Genomic DNA, 22,526 nt, shown 5'->3' on the forward strand with positions numbered 1-22,526 from the left:
CATACATTGTTAGCCGATGGAGGTTGTGATGAGACTTACTCTGATGGCTGTCTAATGCACCAGTGCATTATTCTCATTACTATCCCATCCCAAACGGGAAAAGGCTAGCAACGGGATACTGAGATGCAGCCAACTGAAAAGGGAAGGTTGCTTGTAGATTTACTAAGATAGAAAGTGCTAACTTAAACCAGACAAATTAGCCCCGTATTTGCGTGCTATGTTCGAGGAGAGTGTGGAACTGGGGGCGCTTCCACGAGACCAAAGGATTGCGACACTGGTTACGATTCATGAGGTCGGGAAGCCGAAAACGGACTGTGCCTCCTACAGACCGATCTCGATGCTGAACGCTGAACCCAAGATACTGGCCAAGCTTCTGGCCATGCGACTTGTCAAAGTAATTAGTAGTCCGGTACATCCTGACCAGTCAGGCTTCATAACCAATCGCAACACTGCATTGAATCTGCACAGGGTGCACGGAGTGATGGGAAGGGTGGCAACGATTCGGGAAGCGGTGACAGTAGTGTCGCTGGATACTACAATGGCGTTTGACACAGTTGAGTGCCCGTACCTTTTTGCAGTCCTCATTAAAATGGGGTTTGGGCCCAAGTTCATCCAATGGGTCAGACTCCTATACTCTGAACCCCTGGCCCAGGTCGTAGTCAATAACAAAAAGTCTGAAATATTTGATGTATGTCGCAGAACCCGCCAGGGCTGCCCTCCTGTTCACTCTGATACTGGAACCATTGGCGTCCTGGATCCGCAAGGATCTGGTGATATGTGGGCTGCATTGGTCAGAAAACTGGGAGGACTGCATCTCTATGTATGCAGACGATATCCTCCTTTTCCTGGCCTCCCCGAAATCCTCAATTGGAGCGGTGCTGGACATCTTGGCTGTTTTTGGGTGGTACTCCGGCTACTCAGTTAATTGGAGTAAATCCATATTGTATGTCCTTAAGGGACCCCCACCGCTCCTACCTAGGAACTGCCCCATGCAACCCACCACGATGGGCTTTAGGTATCTTGGAATTTTCGTTACCACAGACCCCAAGCGCCGATACGACCAGAACCTACTCCCCCCCCTGCAAAGATTGAAACGAGACGCGATAAACTGGATGACGCTCTCGTTGTTAGGTAGGTTCGCTCTCTTTAAAATGATGTCCCTGCCCCGTTTTTGTATGCATTGCAAAATACTCCAGACTTGGTACCCGCAAGCTACTTTAGAGGGATTGCAAGTCTGCAGAGGGTTCTACTATGGAACGGGAAGCCACGTATTGCACTGGCCAAATTAAAACTTAGCTGGTATGACGGGGGTATTGGCCTCCCAGACCTTAAAAAATATTATTGAATAACACATCTTGCGGCCATAAACCACGGGACATATCAGCGTGTTGATGACCCGGGCAATGCCATGGACAGATGGCTCCTGCCAGGAGGAAATTACAACAGAATGTTATATTCTAAACCCGGGCGGCTCTCCTTGACAGGGCCAACTAAAACATGCGGTTCAAATATGGCATGCCACGAGCAGAAGCTTGGGCTGGGAGCAAAGACTCACCCTAGATACTCCTTTGTGGGACTCTGAGGCCCTGGGGAACCTGTGGAAGTCGCAGGGATTAGACAAATGGGACATAATTGGCATTTCCAAAATAAAAGACCTTTGGGTGAACGGAGAGGTGAAATCTTTCGCCACCCTACAACACGAATATGACCTGGCTGACTCAGAGCATTTCCGATACCGCCAGATTCGACACGCTTTGCTCTCACAACTGACTAAGGGTGTAGTCCCCCCGGAGTCTTCGCCCCTAGAGGACCGAATACTAGATGGCTTCGCAATCATTAAACCCAGTGTGACCCAAAGTGTGCATTTAGTGTTAAGGTCTGTGGGCTCCCACACATTAAGGAGGCACCTCTTTGCTCTTGAATACTAGATGGCTATCTACCAACGAAGGCTATCTCGCTGACATACAAAAAATTGATTAATAACTCTTTTGATTCTCTCCAGCGCACTAGAGAACACTGGGAAAGAGATGGGATAATACTGGACGATGAAGACTGACAGGAAGCAGTGGCCTTGTGCAACTTAAAATTCTGCACAGAGTGTATATAACTGGGCCATGTCTGGTGCACATGGGCAGAACAGAGAGTGGGGGTTGCAGGAGACAGTGTGGCCAGGAGGGGACCTTTATGCATATCCTGTGGGAGTGTGAGCAGATTCAGCACTACTGGCGCAAGATACATCAAGTCCTAAGTGAGGTTCTCGCACTTACTATTGGCCCAGAAGCAAAGAGGCGCCTCCTTAATGTGTGGGAGCCCACAGACCTTAACACTAGACGCACACTTTGGGTCACACTGGGTTTAATGATTGCGAAGCAAAATATTGCACAACTATAGGGGGCGGCATACCCGCCCAAATTGGAGGCTAGGAAATCGGACATGGACTGGTGCATGTTCAGGGAAAAGACAGTATATGTGTTGTGGGGGTGCCCCCGAAAATGGTCCTCCATCTGGAATGACTGGAATGTTTACCGTTGAACCATTTGTACTCCCCCAAGTGTTTCCCACCTTGAGGATTCTCAGTCCCTATGATTGCTGTAAAACTACATGTGTAATGACTCAGAACCTGATTGCATCTTCACCTCTATGTACCACAATTTATATTTGAAACTGTACTGTGGAATGTCGATTCTTTATGTTTCAATAAAAAGAAATGTTTAAAAAAAAGATAGAAAGTGCTGCAACACCCCCTGGACAATGTTGACTTGGGCCGAAAGGTTTACTGGAGGGATAGAAGCTCTGCAGAAGTTATGAACAATAATATTTCTTATTTTTCTTTACATGTGAGGCTCTTCAGCTATATGGTACATTAAATAAATGATTAGTAATGGTTCACATATGAACCTGCTGCATATATTTTTATCCATGTAAACAAAACATTCTTCGCCTATCCTAGATGTAAACATTGTAAGACCCCAGATCCTCGTGTAGAATAGTTATCTGCATTAGTCACACTGAACAACCTAGATAAAAATGAAAAAACATTGAACCCAAATAAACAAATAACACTCATGCAGAACAGAACATGCTGTTTCCCGTGAGATTCACCTTTCTCCTGCAGTCATTCACCCGTTTGATGCAGTCACTTTAAATCAGGCTTGAGGTCTCAAAGGTGTTCCAGAAGCCTCCATGCATCACCTGATTGTCCAACAGGGTGATAAACCATGCATCTTTAACCCCTTTTCTGTTGTCCAACCAGAGTGTTTTCATTCCTGCTTTGCTTCGTGTCCGTCTTCATCCCTACGAGCACTTTACTCTCCAGTTGTTCTTTCTGTATGTAAACACCTTTTAGATTATGCACCTGCACGCCACTTTCTCACAGGAAGCAAGCGCAGTCTTCCTCTAATTACATGTCATTGCTGTAACTAACCGTTTACAACCAACCCACTCCCACCTTACCTGCCCGAGTTCTTGTGTAACGTTATCAGGCTGCTGGTGTAGGTATATTTCTCTGAACTAATCTTTTCTGTGTAGTTTAGTGCCTTTTCTGAATCCCAACTCGCATTGGACATAGTTCCAGAGTAGGTGTACGATCCCACTCCTCCCCGCCCTACGAGGGTAGCCATGGCCATGTTTCCTATCCATTGGTTCTTGGGTGTCTTGTGCCCACGAGCTCGGTCCTTGCCTGTATAGCACCCTCTTCAGATCTGGTCATAGTAGCCGTCCACTCTTCCGTCACAATCCACCCGTCCAGTAGACCGCTCCATTTACTCCCCTGTACACTGAACTGTGGTTTATCATCAACAAGTTTTACTGATGTGGAATACAGTGTGATTACCAGCACTAGGACATTGAAGGCACTTAAAGGGCAGTCCCATGTAGCGAAACTTGTACGTGTAACCACCCCACCCGTCTGTCTGCCTGTTCTCCCCAGGCTTTATGTGGTATAAGTCATTATTGTAACCTGTGCGGAGATGCAGAGATTCGAGTTATGCAAAATCAATCATCAAGTTCAAAGACTGGCAGACATGGTGCCCTTCTGTAAAACGGGAATTACATTTCCATTTGCAAAACCAGTCCTTAGTCTAATTTTACATCCTAGTTTATAAGCGAGTCTTACTACTTTGGCCCTTCCTTCCCCGTGATAGAGCAACATGTTATTTATGACACAGCGATGGGTTATCAGGAAACCACAGGCATTCCTGGTTCAATTCTGCAAACAGGATAAGCCCTAGTGTCCTCATGAGCATATCTGACAAATGATATAATTTTCAAAAAGCTAATCAGCAACCATTGCAGCAATAACAGTTTGCGTCGTCAGCGGTTAACCACTATAAGTAACTGTTAAACCATCTAGTATTCACACGGTAATACAACATATTGTTGTTTAAACTTTTTAAAGATTTTACTATAGTTTGCTTTTTCAAGCTACAAACTGAATACTAGAATACTGAATACTAGAAACTTTAATTAAAGTGACTAGTAAATCGATGGAATCTCTTAGCCATATGACTGAATATTTTGGCAAGTATGCAACTTAACCCTATACATAAGATACACACATACACACATATATATATATCTATAAACAAAACCACAGCTAACCCGTGAGTACTTATAGAGTGAAAGCAAAGAATTAGAGCAGACCAACACAGCACCCTTCCTATACACAGATGAATATGACCCATGCCTCCTAATATGGCTGGATCTCTGAACTGCTTTCTATACAATTGACCATTTGACCCTTATAAACACCTTGAAGTAATGAATGAGATTCATCACCATCTTACTTAACCACTGGTTCTCTTTCTACCTATCCTACCAACACTAGCCCATTCACATGGGCACCTCCAGGTCCCAGAAGATCCCTATCACATGCGGACAACGGATCCAATGTGCCCAAGCCATCTTCAACCTGTACATCTAGCCCCTTTGGACTCTACTCCCTAACAGCAGCATCAACATTCACAAATACACCAACAACACACAATCTTGAAAGTCTCCTCTGCATCAGATATCCAAAGCTTCAAACACTCCATGCACCTCACCAGGCCTGGATGTCCAGCACCTACCCAAAGCTTGACAATAGCAAAACGGAATTCCTGCTATTTATCCAGAGTAAGAAGGAATAGCTACTGAACCTGGACAGATTCAAACCCCAACTTTCACTCAATGCCATGTCACTTGTATTCGCCCTAGACCAGTGGTTATTAAACATTTTAGAGCCATGACCCACTCTTTACAACGACAAACTTTCGCGACCCACCTAGCTTTAATTGACATTTATTTATTTATAAAGCGCAACATTCATCCGAATGGATATCACGGCGCTAAAGGACAGCCCTTTCAGGTGAGAAATCCAGTAGTGAGGGGAGTTCTGTAACTCATCAAACTTTGGGGAATAGATGTGTTTTCAGATTTTTCCTGAATAATAGGTAGCAATCAGTAAGTCGAAGTTGCGGGTAACTAAAGCATCCTGTGGTAGTGTACCATAGTTTCCAGACAGCACATTTCCCATTGAAATGGCCATTAAATTTGCAAAAATATATAGTTTTACTGGTAAAACTATATTCCACACAAATGCTAACGTGTGTAAATCGGTTTTCAGTGAATATTTATCATTTGTGCGCCAAAGTAAAGTCTTTATTTTGATCCTATTAAAATCTTTGTTTACTTCACACTTCAGAATTACAAAACAATGTGCATCATTTTGAATGAATGAAAAGTAAATTGTATTAAGTGACAGCTGCTTCATAGGTAGCCTCCCGCCGCTTTGAGTAAGTAGAGTAAGGACGAGTTTACATCTCACTAAACAGGACAGTCTTTAGCGGAGCTTTTAACAAACTTTCGCTGGGGATGGTATGAAGGTAAGGTGGTAGTGAATTCCAGATGTGGGGAGGCCAGAAGTGAAAAAGATTTACCACCAGATCTAGCTTTCCAAATTTTAGGAAAGAGCAATAAGTTATGGCTTGTTGAGTGGAGTGCCCTAGAAGGTAGATTTTTTTTTTAACTTGTCTTGAATGTAACTCGGGCCCCTCTGATAGAATGCGGTCTGTGTGATCATGAGGGTTTTAAATTTGACTCTGGTTTTAACCAGTAGCCAATGCAATTGTTTAAGACCGTACCTAATTAAGAGTCTTTTTGGAATGTTCAAGATGAACCGAGCTGCGGCATTCTGTACATGCTATAGCCGTGTCAGCAGATTCTGAGGGGCTCACAATTAGAGTACATTAGAATACTCCAGCCTGGAAGTTACTAGTGTATGTACAATCCCCTTGTGGGGGATAGAAGGCCAACAGAAGTTGTGTATCATCTTCATAAGAGACAATGATCATACCCCAACGCTGTGCTATTGTGGCTAATTTGGCTATATAGATGTCAAAAAGGGTTGAGCTTAATGCTGAGCCCTGAGGAACACCACAACATATGCCTCTGAACCGGAAGGCGAAGGGAGATAGGAAGAACACTTGCTGCTAATCGGCCAAGTAGGAGCAAAGCCATTCCAGGGCTTGGCCTGCAATTCTAGTCTGCTCCAATCTCTGTGCTAGGATTTTATACAACAAAAGCTGCAGAAAGATCTAATAAAATGACCACCGTCCTAAACCCAACTCGAGATTCCCTCTGATGTTTTTGGTGACCTCAAGCAGGGCCAGTTCCATGCTGAAGCCAGCGCAGAAGCCTGACTGAGTGTGATGAAGAATATTATTCCGCATGACATGCCTGGTGATCTGACAGTTCACCAGGGATTCTCACATTTTCCCAAGATCAGAAAGGAGAGAGATGGGTCTGTACTTGCTCAAAATGAGCGGATCCACGTGGACTTATTTTTTTAAAGAGGTACCACCGGTGCTTTTTTCCAATTGGAAGGAATCATGCCATGTTCGAAGGACAAATAAAAAAGGGCATTAATTGCTGTGACTGCTTTGGAAAGCATGTAGAAGTGACAGGGATCTAGTGGCGAGTCACATTTGACTTTTAGAATAGTATGTGCACATTCGGCTAGCGAAATCTCTTTAAATGCAGCAAGCTCTGAACCAGCCTAATCTGAAGAAATGGTAGCATTTGTCCCAGAGGTAGGGTTTTTCCAAAGAGCTAGTAAAGTTGGAGCAAATATTCTCCACTTTAGTTTGGAAGAACAGAGATAGATCCTCTGCCAAAGACTGGGAGGTTGGAATGCTCTGTTTGCGAGCCACAGGCTGCAAAAATGCTTTAACAATTTTAAAGGCCGTTCTAGGGGCATCGTCAGCGTAGGCGATTTGCTTGGCAAAGAAGTGAATTTTGGTTTTCTTAATGTTTTTCCAGAACTGTTTAAGGGCAATACTATAGTCCTGCCTATAGTCCTGCTTTTCCTCAGTGGCATACCTCGGCCTCCACTTCCTTTCAAGTTGTTACACTTAAGTTTTTCAGTCTGAAGACTGGATGAAAACCAGCTAGCTGAGTGCTCAGTTCACTTACTGATACAGGTGTTTGAAGGAGCCAGTTTGTCAAAGCCTAGAATAAAGGCATCACTGAGCGAAAAAATTGCTCCATCAATTTCCGCAGAAGCATCTACCGTGATCTGAGAGAACATATTAGATAGACTTGACTCCAAGATGGTATTTGCTTTCCTAACTGCTACATTTGCAGGTATTTTCATTTGTTTGTGTGTTACAAAAAAATTACATACATTGTCACATAATTCACTTTAGTTTTCTCTGAATGCAAAGTGAGAGGAGGTTATTAACACCAATCCCCAGTCTGAAAGAAAACAGCAATTTGTCAGAAGACATAGCTTCACATTTGACCGGTCTTTGAGGCGCAGAAAACGCGACAAGATAAATACAGAATTTAATGACATCTTTATTTATTGCTTGAACTTTCCCAACCCACCAAAAATTAGCTCATGACCCTTCAGTGGGAAACCTGGCCCTGGGCACCAACCTCACCCTCTAGCAACACAATGCCAAGAAAACCAGGACAGACTGGTACCAGTTATTTTTGGTAAAGAAAGTTAAACCATTTCTTCCAGAAACAGCCATCAAAACGGTTGAAATGCCCCGGTTCATGGTGTCCCAGCCTCCACATTGGTCCCCCTGAACGGCATCATGCATACCTCATCATGCCTCATCAAGAGACTGAAAAAACATGACCACATTGCCCACACCATAATGCAATTCCAACTGCTCCCCCTTGCTGCCCGCACTATCTTCAAAACCAGCATCATCATCATCTACAAAAGCATCATGACAGGAATCCCTGCCTAACTGACTGAGAAACTCACCATCGCCTGTGAATATCGGCACCAGCAGCCAGGACAACATCAGACTAGGGATAAACAAGTGCAAAAAAGGAAAAACATGGCAAGAACCCTTTGCATTTATGCATCACGAATCTGGAAGGACATGCACCAGGAATGCCCCCACCCTGATACAATTTAGGATAGAGGTGGTGAAACACTGGTTTAAAAGCCTACTACATCATGATGCAGTTGCTTTTAGGAACCAGCTACTCCTCCATTCACACATTGACTCTATCATTGCCTTTGGACATGCCCAGCATTCCACTGCCTTTTGGCTAGGATTGTGTTACACAATGATACATACATACATACATACATAAATACATACATACACGGTTGGTGCAGATTCCAAGATTATTTCTCCAGTGTCCTTATACTACCGTCCAATCAGCCATCGGTTCAAACATATTTATAAATACACTAGGGGGCAGAAAGAGTCTGTAAAGGAGTGAATAGTGCGTGTTCTCTCATGTTAACCACCCAGATACGTAGATTTGAGTACAGCTACGTTCTGTTATCAAACCCAAACTGCCTGGAATTCTTCTATCTCTTTGCCCTTCATACTTGATATAAAATCTTTACTTGGAGTTTTTAGGTATCCTTTCAATTCCACCAGTTTTGCCAAAGGTCTTCTCTCAGAAATCTGGGAATATCTTTGAGGTGTGTTAGGAAATCTCCTGTATGGAAAGGGGATGCCTGCTACTACTTTCTGCAGTCATCTTTACCTTCAGTGCCCATACACAGGAACATTTTGAATGTATGCAACTTAAGAGATGCTTATCACAATGCACGATACCTGTGACAGCTCCTCCGCTAAGGCGGAGAAGTGCTGCCCCACTGCTTTCATCAGAGGAAATAAAGAAAAAAAATAATAATAATAATTTGCTATTATCATTTTATTTGTTCCTGCAGCAGCAGCTTTGTGGGGCTGCTCTGCTCCAGAGCAGGGGAAGGAGTGGTGGGCATTCAGTAAGTGTGCATGACTGAGGGCCAGCCAAACAGTCATGCGCACTTTGCATGTTCTCCACTCGGGCTGCATTACTGTCTGGGTTGAGAACATGCTCCCATTTCCTGGTTGAGTGCCAAACCGAGGCGCTCAGACCAATCATAATGCTGCATTGCAGCATTGTGATAGGCTTAGGGGAGCCTGTGTCCTTCTGTTCCGACTGGAGCAGAAGGACAACGAGGAGAGACTCTGCAACGAGGTAAATTTTATTTATTTTTTCTTTACACCTACCCACCCGCCCTCGCCACCCCGATCCATGCCAGCCGCCACTGCACCATACATTATACAGTAATAGCACTTCATGCCCTAGAGCACAGCTGTGCATAAGACTGGTCTTAAGAGCCTCATACCCAAAGGAATCGAACACATGGCAATCAATGCTTTTATTTTCGAAAACCCTCAAATCCTACTACTACTAACTAATGGATAATGAGATATTTATAGGTTAATCCTCGCCTAAAAAAATCCTCTCTGCACATCACTGTGCTTGCAAGCTTGGACTGTGTAGCCCAGGTAGTTCTGCTCTCACCCTGGTGGTTCCTGAAGGTCTCTCTGCAAAATGAATGATACTAGAAACCAAATCTGCAGCCCAGAGTCCATGTGTCCTCAATAGCGGAGGACGTCCCTGCCACCGAGTCAGAGGGTCCACCAACATTTCATATGCCGCCTTCCCACTTTTTCTAAACATATCTATTCAACACATAACTGTAATGAAAAATAACTTGTAATGGATGCATGGATTCCACCACTGTGTGGTCAAACAATGTGATTATAAGCTAGGCAAAGCTGATCTCTGCACATAATGCTGCAAATCTACAAGTATCATATAAACACAACAATAAATATGTTTTCTTTTTACCTTTCTGCTAGTCCTCCTTTAGTAAGGCTGGAGATAATTATAGGATCGAAGGGCTCTTCAGTACCAGAAATCGTAATTCCCAGGGGTCCGCCATAGCGCTTGAGCTCTACAGTGTATATAATGGCGCCACTACTTTCCTGCTCATCTGCAATAAATGCCAAGACGCGATTGGTTTCTTATAGAAGGAGAAATGAGAAGGAACACACACATTCAGACAGGCAAAGACCAGACAGATGGAAGCGACGCAAAGCATGAACCACTTCATTCCACAGAGTTACATTTCATGCATTATTTAGCTTATCATCTCCACCTGAGCAGAACAGAATAACCTACCATGGTTCATTCAAGGGCGCCATGTCAGTGGTCACGGCAGAACACCAACTAAGCATTAACGTGATTACAGAGCCAGCTGGATCAAAGAAACCAATTACCTTAATTATTTTTACACCTGTAATTGTGCTTACGGAGTTATTTCTATATAAAGCAGGTTGAGGTGCCTTGATTAGTGCCACAACTGATGTCTCACCTGTTGTATGTATTTGTTGCTTTCCTACATTTTTACATCACTACCATATATGTATGCTGGGCTATAGCATAAATGTGGTCTCAACAACTAAAGCAACCAAATGCCAGGAGGTTATTTAACCCGGGCCAACTACACTAATTGTCACAGGAGAAATATCAGCGCCCAAGGACGTAAAATACTTTATTTTTAAATCCTTAAACACGCCTCTTTGTCCCAAGAGCAAAGGGTAGAATTACCTCCCCTTCCATTGCCAGATTATCTCTGCCAACCCCCCCCCCACACTCTTCTTCAGGAAGCAAACAGTTGACTATAAATGCAATGTTACGTAACCTTCGCTCCCCTCCTGCAGCCCTCACAGAAATCTACATGAGGACTGAAAAATATAACTTACATTTTTACCAAATCTTGGTTTTCCCCTCATTATAGGTGGATAATTGATGAATTAGTTCCAATATGTGCATGAAAGAGAAGATCCACCCAGCACCACGCTGCAGGAAGTTACACCTGCAAACTCTAGGATTGTCACCAATAAGGCACCAGGCCCTGACAAAATTGCGGGAGATCTTTATCGCAGTGAGATGGACGTTTGGGGTCTAAACCTCACAGTTGTTTCTAATGGCATATTGAATGGGGCACCCATCCCACCCACATGGTTGGGGCAGTAATGGCTCCCCTGCATTAAAAGGCTGTACATCGCTCCCGTCTAATTATAGGCCACTAAGCCTTATTGACTGCTCACAGAAGCTATTTACCAGAATCCTGCTGGGAAGGCGTCAAGAATGGTTAGCCACTGAGGAAGTGCTTACTCCCTTACAGGCTGGTTTTAGGGACAGTACATTGGACCAGGTCTTTCTCCTCCAAAGGCTTTTTTGGAAGACGGGGGTTCTGGGAGCAGCCAGGTTGTACATAGTATTTGTAGACCTCCGGTCAGCCTTCAACCTGATCCCGAGATCTAAGCTTTGGCAAGTAATGTCTGATATGGGTGTCCCCAAATACCTATTAGCCAATATTGTAAGACTCCATGAGTATAACTATGCCCAGGTAAGGTGTGGCTAACAAGGTGAGCTTTTCACAAGAGGGGTAAGACAGGGCTGCGCTCCAGCCCCCACCCTTTTTGCAATTTATGTTAATGATTTGATTGATCATCTGAATGGGTGTTAGGGTAACGCTCCAAAACTTGCAGGATATAGGGTTCCCGCACTAGATTTTGCAGACAACACTTTACTAAAATCCAAATCGCCCATGGGGTACTGAGGATTTTAGATCGTTTTGATATTTGGTTTGGAAATTAACGTCTCAAAGATAAAATATATGGTCCTTAAACCCTGCTTCACAACCAGACCCAGTCCTACGCTCAAAGACTCCATATTGGATCGTGAGCACACCTTTGAGTATTTAGGTGTAATTCTTAATGAGCAATTGGACTGGCGACACCATAGTGATAGGTGCAGACTAAAACTTGAACAGCAAACTGGAGGGCTGATAAAAGTGCAGAGCAGTTAAAAAAGTCACCCAATATCACTTGCACTGACAATTCCCAAACAACAGGCTATGGGAGCTGCCCTCCATGGGGTGGAGCTCTGGGGTTACAAGGATGCAATGGCCCTCACTTTAGTCGAAAATAGATTTTTGCGCTAGTTGACAGGCATTCCTGCCAGTACCCCTTTACTCCCTCTTAAGTTAGATATGGGCATCAGGTTCATATCAAAGCATAGGATTCAGGCCAATTCTCTATTGGAGGAGACATTGGGCTACCCCGAGCTCATAACATACAGTGAGGGGCTACAGGAGATTTGGAGGCTTCCAGGGTCTGCCAAAATCCCATGGATTAGGTACATTAGAGATGCACTGGGGAAAGTTGGTATTGGGGACCCTGTGGGAAGATCCATTGACAGCTGGGTCTATAAGCAGGAACACCATTAAAGCAAATTATGGTCAGAACAAATTGGATTTAATGCTGACTCAAGCCTCTGATGGCCCCTTGTCCGATGCCTTTTTTGCAGTAAATATGAGTTCAAGATGTAAGGGTTCCTTGATGAGTTTGAACCTGCGGGAGCCAGGAAACTTTATCTCCAGTTTCGTTATGGTACACTCCCTCTGTTCTCCTTCACCTCAGGCTGGGCCCACCCACATGAGTGGCATAGTTGGGATCCTACCGGCTGCGTTGTCTGTAAGGAATCTGTGGAGCATGTTTTATATTTTTGTCCTGCTTACGTCAAGGGGAGAAAAAAATGGATCCTTCCAGTATGCCGAATATTAGAAATGGGAAAGCATGTAGAGGGCTTTTGAATTTTAAGATACGACACAAAACAAAGCATTGTATTTGCTGTTTCTCACTGTCTTCTGGCGATGAAGAGGAGCAGGTGTACGATCCTTAAATCGAACCCGGGGATTGATACATTGATAGCATTGGGACTCCAAATGTTTCGGTTTCTCCAGTCCCATCAGAAACCTGTGTCGTGTCCAATAAACAACTGTGAGCAGCCATGATCTGTGCTGTATTTGCACACACAGGGAATGTTCAGGGTCTGTTTCGAATCTTCGACTGTTTCTATACGCACTGGCACTCTATGTATAAAGGGTCCAAGACTGCATTTGCACATCCTAATGATTTTATCCATCGAACTTATAAAATGCTTTGATAGTATAGATTTCATTTTGTTGTTTTATGTTGGTTTTATTTATTTATGGTGTGCATTCGCACAATTTTAATGTTTCATATTTATGAAAATGCATTTTTTACTTTTATGGCTTGTAGCCGAAATAAAGTATTTGAACTGAACTGATGAATTAGTTCCAATGGGTTACAAGGTGATTCAGGTAGACCGTGAATACAACCATGGGGGTGGAGTGGCTTTAATTCTCAATGAAACATTAGCTATTAACAAGCTTAACTTCTTAATGAGTTCTAATTTGGACAATTTAGTATTTACTCTCATTTTGAACAGGGCCCACTAACCTTTCATCTGATCTACAGGGTTTCCCTACTCCCGCTCTCATCACACAATCCTTCTTTGGAAAACTATGTACACTTCATTTGTGTAAGACAAAACTGGTGGTTTTATGTGACGTTAACCTTTGGCTTCAGTTTCCTTTAGGTTCCGCCAAGAGATTACCTCTATGCTCCCAACTCGCAGTGCTGGACACCTACTCGACCCAAAATCTTTCAACTCAGACTTCTCAAACCGGGGAAGCATCTGGAGATATTTCCTTCAGCCACTTTTTGAACTTTTTTGTTACGTTGACAGTCGGCAAAGAGATTTGTGCTAGACTTCATCAACAACCTGCCATTATCCCAGATCCTAATCCAAGCAGTCTTCTTAATAATGTTAATGATGCTATTTCACACACACTAGATGACTGGCTACCTTTAATTTGAGGAACAAAGCTAGCAGCAGAAAAATCAGCTCTTGGTTTTCTGAAGACCTCATGAAAAGAACGCTGGAACACTGTAGAGCAGAAAGACTTCGGTGCAGGTTATAAGATTGCCAGCTCAGAAACAACTTTGTGAAAACATCATAGGAAGAGTAAATCCTGAAAAAAAGCATTATTGTACAAACCTAATCTTTCAAAGCAGCGGTTTAAAATTGTTAAAGAACTCCAGGAACCAGCTGCCTGTACCTTTCATATTTATACTTCCCCTGTGAACAGCTTTCAACTCTCTTTATTGATAAAGTCACAAAAATCAGAGCTGATATTGAGGGAGAATCTGTCATGCAACCACAGCCAGATGGGATTCTGCAGCGAAATCCATCTCACTCTGGATTTGAAGCACTAGGCCTAGCATAGAAAAATGAAATTCCATGAAGAATTAGAGCCAAAAGTAATGATCCAACAAAGCCATCCCCCAGGCTCTCTGTTGGATATCTGCACGCGTAATTTTTTTTAACAATTGGCACCTTCCATTAGTTCCTGTTTGCACTTTGCAGAAGAAAGCCTCCTTAGACACTAGTGATTTGGGGAATTTCCATCCCAAATCTGTGTTTCTATTTTCTCCATGGTCCTGGAGAGAATAGCATGTTCCCAATTGCAGCATTATGTAGCTTCTCATAACGTTCTTGACTGCCACCAAGCTGGGTTCTACCCAGGGTGTGGCACTGAATAGGGTGTGGCACTGATTTGGTTGTGGCTTCAGTACTGGCCGACCTTTGGTGGAATGGTGATGTGAGAGGTCCACCAGCCTTCGTGCTCCTGGACCTCTTGGCAGCTATTGACACCATAGATTTTAAAATTCTTTTGATCAGGCTGTTCGAAATGAGTATCAGGGGCCTAGCCTTATCCTGGCTGGATTAGCAAAGCATACTTGGTCAGGGTGCAGAACGTGGCTAGAATGATGGAAAATTGAAGTCCAAGGACCTCGGCTGTCATCTTAGGCATGGCTTTGCCGGCAAATTTCTGCAGGGCTACAGTCATGGATTTATTTAATGCAATTATTTTATTTACATAATTATTTCATGCTTTGCCGCAATGCCTGCAACTTGGTACTAAACAAGAAAGGTGTACTATTTTTAGAATCAAGCGATAATTGAGAAAAAAGCTGACCTAATTACTATATATTGAAACGTACATATCTTTTTATTCTCATTTATCCTAGAGTCTCACAGAAATGCAAGCAACAACTGATGGTATGCATTCACTCTGTTCTTCAGGAGAAACCTTCAGAGGGAGTTTTTGGGCTACGCGATTGCATTTCCAAGCACAATTCAGTACTTGGATGAAACAGCTAAGATGGATACAGCCAAAACAGCAGTGCTTCCACATTTTACTATCCCAAGGCTACAAGGCAAAGTTACTTACTGTACTAAACAGAATGGTATGCCGTTCCTAACGAACAATACAGGTAGATGTGTGTATGGATAAATATTATGTTCGCTATAGGCAGGAGAAAATGTCGACCTTTCAGAAAAAGACTCTCACACACCCAGTCAAATTGGTGTCTTGCTTCATCATTGGGTCTGCTCCTCATCGGGTCGGAGCTGCAAAACCTGATCGGCACCCATGATGGGGCCATTTAGCAGAGATTTTTTTCCTGGCTGTTGGATGAAGTGCGTGTGAGGGCCCTAGTGAGTGTAGATGTGAAAAAGTGGGGTTAAAACAGTAAATAGAGGTCCACCCAAAACAATTTTAATGAATGTGACCACTATCCTGATTAAAAAGAAAGCGCGCGCGCCCCTACTGTAGGGTTATAGGGAAAGGCGCAAAAAAATTAGGTCGACATGTTTCTTGCCATAATGTCATGTAGACGGCAATTCTTCATGACCAATGTCGGATCTATCTACACATACAGCACCCTAAAAAGTGGTACCTGTGGACCTTAAAACATCAACCCCAGTAGGGTCAATTCAGTGCAACAACGTGTTCCGGCAGGTGTTAACACTGAGCATTGCAGTGTCGTTTACTCCGTCCTTGTAGGCAGTCGACCTGCCCCTCACTCTGCCAATATCTTAATTTCGCCATTTTCGTTTCTCTTTCCATGTGTGCTGCACTCTAGGATTGTTTTTGTGTAGAAAGATAACTTCCTGCAGAAAAATTATCCTGCCAGTACACAAGCACCCCTGTTTCATAGCATTAGGATGCTTGCGTTGACGGTAGGCAGGCACAAGTGTGCCAGCACTAGGAGAGAAATTAACACCGTCCTATCTTTGTAGATATGGCACAGTTCAGCTCTCTCCCTTTCACACAGCACAGCACATCAGCTTACTTTGCTGCACTGAGTAGCGTGAAATGTTAGTAAATATGCCCCCTAGTGTCCGATAGAAGTATGGCACCACATTACCAATGACAGAGTTAATAATGTACAGACTCTGTTCTAATTATCGTGGCCGAAGAAGTAAGGCGCATGCCAGTTTATTCCTTCTTCTGAATTATTTAACTGTACTTTTTTTTAGATCAATTGTGGATTTGTTCAATAATTTAAAATGAAGGGAAACCGAAAGCTCAGAAAGACCCTCAGATAGGCAGACAAAACCTAATAAAACAATATTTGGGTTTAAACACATAACAAGAAAAAGAAACAAAGTTACAGGGAAATGTTTCAGTGAAAAGAAAAGAAATATTAGAATGTTGAGAGCTCCGCTGAAGGCAACAAAGTGACTAAGGTTGAAAATGGCGGGTACAGACATTCTGCTCTAACATTACAATATTCCTGGTTTTGTTCCTGCCTTTTTAATTTACAACATTTTACCCCCAGTGGGTGGAACGTTCTAATAGCCTTATAGCCCTTCTGCATCTGGCCATAACGATTATTAAAGACCGTCACAGATTATTAAAGTCCGTCACTGCTCGTATAGGCCCTTGTGTGTTGCTCAGGTCTATTACTCAGATTCAGGCATTTAAAAACAATTATTGCCTCAGAAGCAGGCTACAATGCTGAAATGCTTTAAAAAGCAGTGAGTTTTAGAGTGTGCTGTTGCCTTACTTTGGGAGCAATTACCAGAATTTTACTCTACCCTCCAACTGTCTCTTCTAATTTACATAACGGTTGTTAAAATTAATCACTGCTGTCCATCCATAGGGTTATCAAACACATATACTCAATTTTTTGGAGTTGACGAAAGCAATATGTTCCCTGGTCATCCTTTTATAGCTGTTCTCTAACACAGGCATGCCGTTAATGAGATTACAAAGTTCTTCCTCATCTGCTCTACGGCGAGGCCCTTTGCGGCACAGACAGCGACAGAGGAGGAAAACGACCAATATATTTTCCGCACTTTCATTATTTAAGCAGCAGCCTATTCCATACTACTTCACACTGAAGGTGCAATAAAGTAATACCTAACAGTGCTCAACATCCATTGCAGGGAAGCTAAACAAATCAGAGGGAGATCTTTTAATGGCCTACAATCACAGTTTGTTCTTTTTATTGAAAGCAGCGGCTTTGTTTCGCTGCGGCTTACCTGAGTTATCTTCATCTTTTCGAACCTTGAGCTTCACGAGGTCTTCGCACTGCTGAAGGATCTGAACGGCGTCTTCCATCGAGCAGTTATCCAGGCGGATGTTGTCGATGGCCAAGAGCTTATCCCCGAGCTCCAGCGTGCCCGTCCTGTTGGCGAGGAAACAGCAGCATGAGGACACAGTGATCAGCATTCACAATTAATGTGTGAAGTACTATTCGGGGTAATGGACCGTTGTAATGGATATCCCAAACATTTTCATTCATTAAAGTGAGTTTATGGTTAGGAACGTCAAGTAAATTGAATAAAACATCCAGTAAATCTAAAACTCTTTTCTTACTTGTTTGCATCAGAGCCACAATTTTCCATTGGGCCGCTTCATTACACCGTTACACTGCGGATATTATCTTGCAACACATGGATGATGGACTGGTTTTGGTTAAGAAATCTGTTATTGACTAACCAGCCACTGGATTCGGTGCCACATATGCTTATGACCAAGATATTATACAGTGCACTGTCTGTACCAGAATCTGAAATGGTACTGGAGAACCTTCACTATTTGGGTCATTTTGCAAGACTGATGTGCAGTTTCGAATATCCTAGGTTATCCAAATATCTCACTCCTGCACTCCGACTATCAAAGCGCTACACCAAGGCTCTCCCTTCGGTAGCGCTTTGTGAACATTCAAGTGCCAGAAACCGACAGGCAGGAGACAAAGGCTGGGAGGTTGAAATGCATTCTAATTACTTCAATCCCATCTACGTGGATTTGTGCATGATTCACCGAATGTGTCAAGAGGATTCAGGTTTGCAAGCATCAAGCGGCTGTACACGTCATCCGACATAATATTTATGCTGAACAACAGATGGCTGTATCACGCACAGAAGCCAACCTATGTTTGAAGCAAGGTGGCCATTTCTTAGCTTAAACAGTGGCTTTTCGGATCTTTTAGCAATAGCCAGCCTAAAGCGAGCACATTGTTGTATAGTGTGCTTACATTTTCTATTTCGATTTCAACATTGGCATTAGTCTTTGGGCTCCAGGCACACTCTCGGCTCTAGGACACTGCATGGCTCGGCAGAAACTCAATGAATACTTGACACTCAGTAGATAAGTAAGTAATTAGGACATTTATAAAGTGCACGAATGCCGAGGCATCTTGGCGCTAAGGTGTGACAAGTGCTGTTTAGCGAAACCATGGGGCTTATTTGGGAGGAAATAGCCAAGTCTTTATCATGTTCCTAAACTGGAGCCTATTTGGTTGCAGCCTGATGGCGGTCGGCAGCCTATTCCATTGTCTGGGGGCTAGATGGGTTAGGCTCCTGCCTCCCCATCTTGCTTTCCGAATTTTAGGAACATAGCAAGGGCAGAGTAACATGTTGGTTCCTCTTAGAGCATGAATGAATGAAATAACTCTAGAACATAACTCTCCAAACTAAAATCGCTTAAGGCACATTAGGGTTAGATTAATTTTGAAAATATAATTCACAAAAGGCAAGTTTTGAGGCTGTTTTAAAGTGTAAGACATGGCGATGTGAATAAATGAATAGCGAGATTTCTTAAGCGTGCGTTTTTTCTGAGGACTGTCTCGCCTCTGAGAGTAATGTTAAGAGCAGCAGGTACCCGGGGCCACAGTGGTTCAAAGCTCTGTGCATAAGGACAAGGGTCTTAAACAGGATCCATTTATTAACAGGGAGCCAGTGCAGGTTCTTCAGGTGCAGTGAGACCAAAGTTCATCCAGGTAGGTCGAGAACAAGGTAAGCATCCACATTCTGGACCGTTTGTAGTTTCCTCCACAAATGTGGATGGCCAGCATAAAGGTAATTGGCGTAATCCAACCGGAATACAATCATGGCCAGGATCACTGTTATCCTCATAGGCAAGGAGAATATCTGCAGTTTGCATAAGGTCAAAACATGAGCTGACTACCATGTTAACTTTGTTTTGTATTGTCACTTGTTTACCAAACTTTACTCCCAAAAAATGTTATGCATCAGCTTGTACGTTGGGAGGGGGGCCCATCCAGCCAATGGACTTACAGACTGAGAGTAAAACTGAAGCCAAAGCTAGGAATCTCTGTCTTGTCAGTGTTGCATTTGAGTAGGATGATACTCATCCACTGTAACACAGCTGACAGAAAGGGTTACATGACATTGCGGGCAATTGGCTCACCTTTCTTAAATGAAAACAGCAGTCGAGTGTGTTCAGCATACAAGATTATCTTTGCCCAAAAAGATTCTACCAGTGCCGCTAAAAGGGTCATTTAGATGTTAAACATGGTTGGCCTAAGGGCACAGCCATGGAACACTCCTACAGAAACACTGCTCTTACAGGGCGAGAAAGGTGGCATCCAAATCTCTTGGTATCTGTCTTCAAAGAAGGATTTCAGCCACTTCAGCGCTGTGCCCCTGATGCCAACTAGCCTGGAGTGCGGGACCGTATCAAAAGCAGCAGAAAGGTCTAGCAGTACCAGGACTGCCTTTCCTGCTACATCTATGGTGTGCCTGACCACTTCAGGAATTTCCAGAAATGCTGTCTCTGTACTGATTGTTGGCCTAAACCCTGACTGTCGATTGTGGAGGAGTATGTTGGATTCTATGTAGTTTGATATCTGCAGATTCACAAACCTCTCCACAAGTTTAGACAAGGGTAGCAGCAAGGAGGTAGGCCTGTAGTTGCTTGGGATGTTGGGGTCTACATTGGGTATTTTCAAGGGATGCAGTATTTTGTCCTGTTTCCAGTTAGAAGGAACAATCCCATATGACAGAGACTTGTTCAGTAGGGAGTTCAGGACCAGATTAATGCCATCCACTTCCTGCGCTAGAACAAAATGGGGGCAGGGGTCTTAATGGGAACCTGACGAGGTTTAAAATCAGTTCTCGAATCATCCATCGGGGCGGGTCAAAGGAGATGACGGTATCTAGGAGAGGTGGATCAAAGACAGAGTGACCTACTATGGTTACATTTTTTCGAATTTCCACAATATTGTTCTTTAAAAACTGGCCAGTTGTTCATTTGCCTGAGGGAGCCTTGCTGAGGTAGCATATCACCGGGCCTAAGAATTTTTTGTTGTTGGTTTATATCGGACGGACACTGAAAACTGCTTCTCCTCCTCTGGAGCAGTAGTATAGTTGTGGCGTCTGTACAAGGGGTTTATTGAATCTACCTGTGGAGCATCAGGGTATCTATATCTTGTAGCTTAAGTATGTTGTGGCCTTCCTGTGGATGCATTTATCAGTAAGAAGAGCACCATAAGGTTGATTTGGGCATTGACAGGCAGTCAGTGCGGTTTCAGATTGTGGCTACATTTGCCCATAGCTCCATTGAGTTAATTAGCCTTGCAATGGTGTTCTAGACTCATCGCCGTTAGTTTGACTAGTGAGGTCTTCAAGAGATGGTGGTCAGATCTAAGGATGTATTGGGAGCAGATATTTTGGAGCTCATTTGTTACATTTAACTTAGAATATACATCCTACAGAATACTGTGAGCCTTTTACAGATGCATTGTTTATGTTTTTTTGTAAAGTTTGCACCACACAACCTAAATATGTCTTGGCACTAAAGCAGTAGAAGAATCTTTGTTGCCATGCGGTATTAAGACTTTCCTTGTTTACACTGTTCTAGCTCGCAGTTTGTTCATGCAAATAATGACTATAGACCGCGAATGTGAGTATACGGGCTCTGCAGGTCAGTTTCTACGGCGAAAATAGGGCAGGCAGGCAGTGCTTAGCAGCAAAGGTTAGAGCAATGGTCTACACAGGGCTGGTTCTCCGTTCCCACCTCAAGCAGTGGGGGCTTTAGAATGAAGAGCTTGTAGGGGTAAACAAACAAACCATTATATGACGTTAGAGATCAGGGCTATCAGCAGGTTACAAAAAATAATACTAATAACATTTTTAGAAGCCAAATAAATTTCTCAAGATAAGACTGCCAGGAAAGACAAATCTTAATACAAGTTATTCACCCAGGTGACACAAATCTAAAAGACTTGGGCAGCAATAAAGCTTTATGAATTCCTGTCCCTTTGAGCAAAGTGAATTTAAAGGGCAGAGCTGGCTACCATTGCAGAGATCTCTTAGTTACTGGACAGCACACCTTTCCATTGGGTTAAAGAGATGTTAAGGTATAAAAGCTCAGTCATCTGAGCGATTCATCTCATTACACTGATGTCAGAGGATCAAGCTTTGGAAAGCAGATGCTCTCGCATATATCACACATCTGACCGCTTCAGACACATTCCTTTAGGTCATAGAGATCTTACAAGCTTAGGTCTCGGGGCATCCTAGGTGGTAGTGCGCTTGTATGTGGCTAGACCTAATCACCTGAGCAAAACCACATGAAGGAAAGATATCTCAGTCTTTGAACAGCAAACATATTCCTGGGGTTACAGAGATCTTACAGGCTTAGCTCTCCTCAGGAGAATCACGCATCAGGTAGCACAGATCTTGAAGGATCAGGCTTCAGGTAGTGATGCAACCCTATAGGTAACCTTACAAACTGAGGCTGGAATCCCTCCGGTTAAAGAAATACTATAGGCTCAGGGCTTGGAGCTGGTCAGGCTGAGATATCAGACAGCATCATTGTGTAATCATGCCAGATCTGACTGAAGTGATGAGGCAGGACGTTTATAGTTCCTGTAGAAATACTTCTTTATTGAGCCCATGTTACAGCTACTCTCCAAGGCAGGAAGAAGTATATGCGATGCATGCTGGACAAGTAATCTGGACTAAGGACATCACTGCTCAGACCCAACTGATTTAACTCCCTAAAGTTACACAATCACATTACATAGCTACGATCTACAGGTACTCAAGCCGTGCAGCGATGGAACACAGAAGACATACAATGTACACAGACCATTCTACATTACACACAGATCGCTTGGGAATCATATGTCACATCTGTTCTTCCAGTTGCTACAACATGCTGGCTAAGGTCTCATTAGAGGAACACTAATCAGGCTGCA

General features: G+C 43.4%; 1 protein-coding gene across 21 annotated transcripts in view; it reads right to left on the bottom strand.

The window, feature by feature from the left end:
- The window catches only part of GRIP1 (glutamate receptor interacting protein 1), a 1,150,044-nt gene that overhangs the window by 78,441 nt on the left and 1,049,077 nt on the right, over positions 1–22,526 (bottom strand). For 12 of the 21 annotated variants that reach the window (XM_085653460.1, XM_085653456.1, XM_085653453.1 and 9 more), the window contains 2 exons: positions 17,560–17,705; positions 10,138–10,312 (listed from right to left, as the gene is read on the bottom strand). In XM_085653460.1, the coding sequence (XP_085509586.1) occupies positions 10,138–10,312; positions 17,560–17,705 (321 nt within the window). The remainder of the gene's footprint in view (positions 1–10,137; positions 10,313–17,559; positions 17,706–22,526) is intronic. The other 9 variants (XM_085653454.1, XM_085653452.1, XM_085653451.1 and 6 more) reach the window with 1 other exon arrangement.

Source organism: Triturus cristatus, chromosome 4_1 (genome assembly GCF_964204655.1).
Source record: "Triturus cristatus chromosome 4_1, aTriCri1.1, whole genome shotgun sequence".
Classification (NCBI taxonomy): Eukaryota; Metazoa; Chordata; class Amphibia; order Caudata; family Salamandridae; genus Triturus; species Triturus cristatus.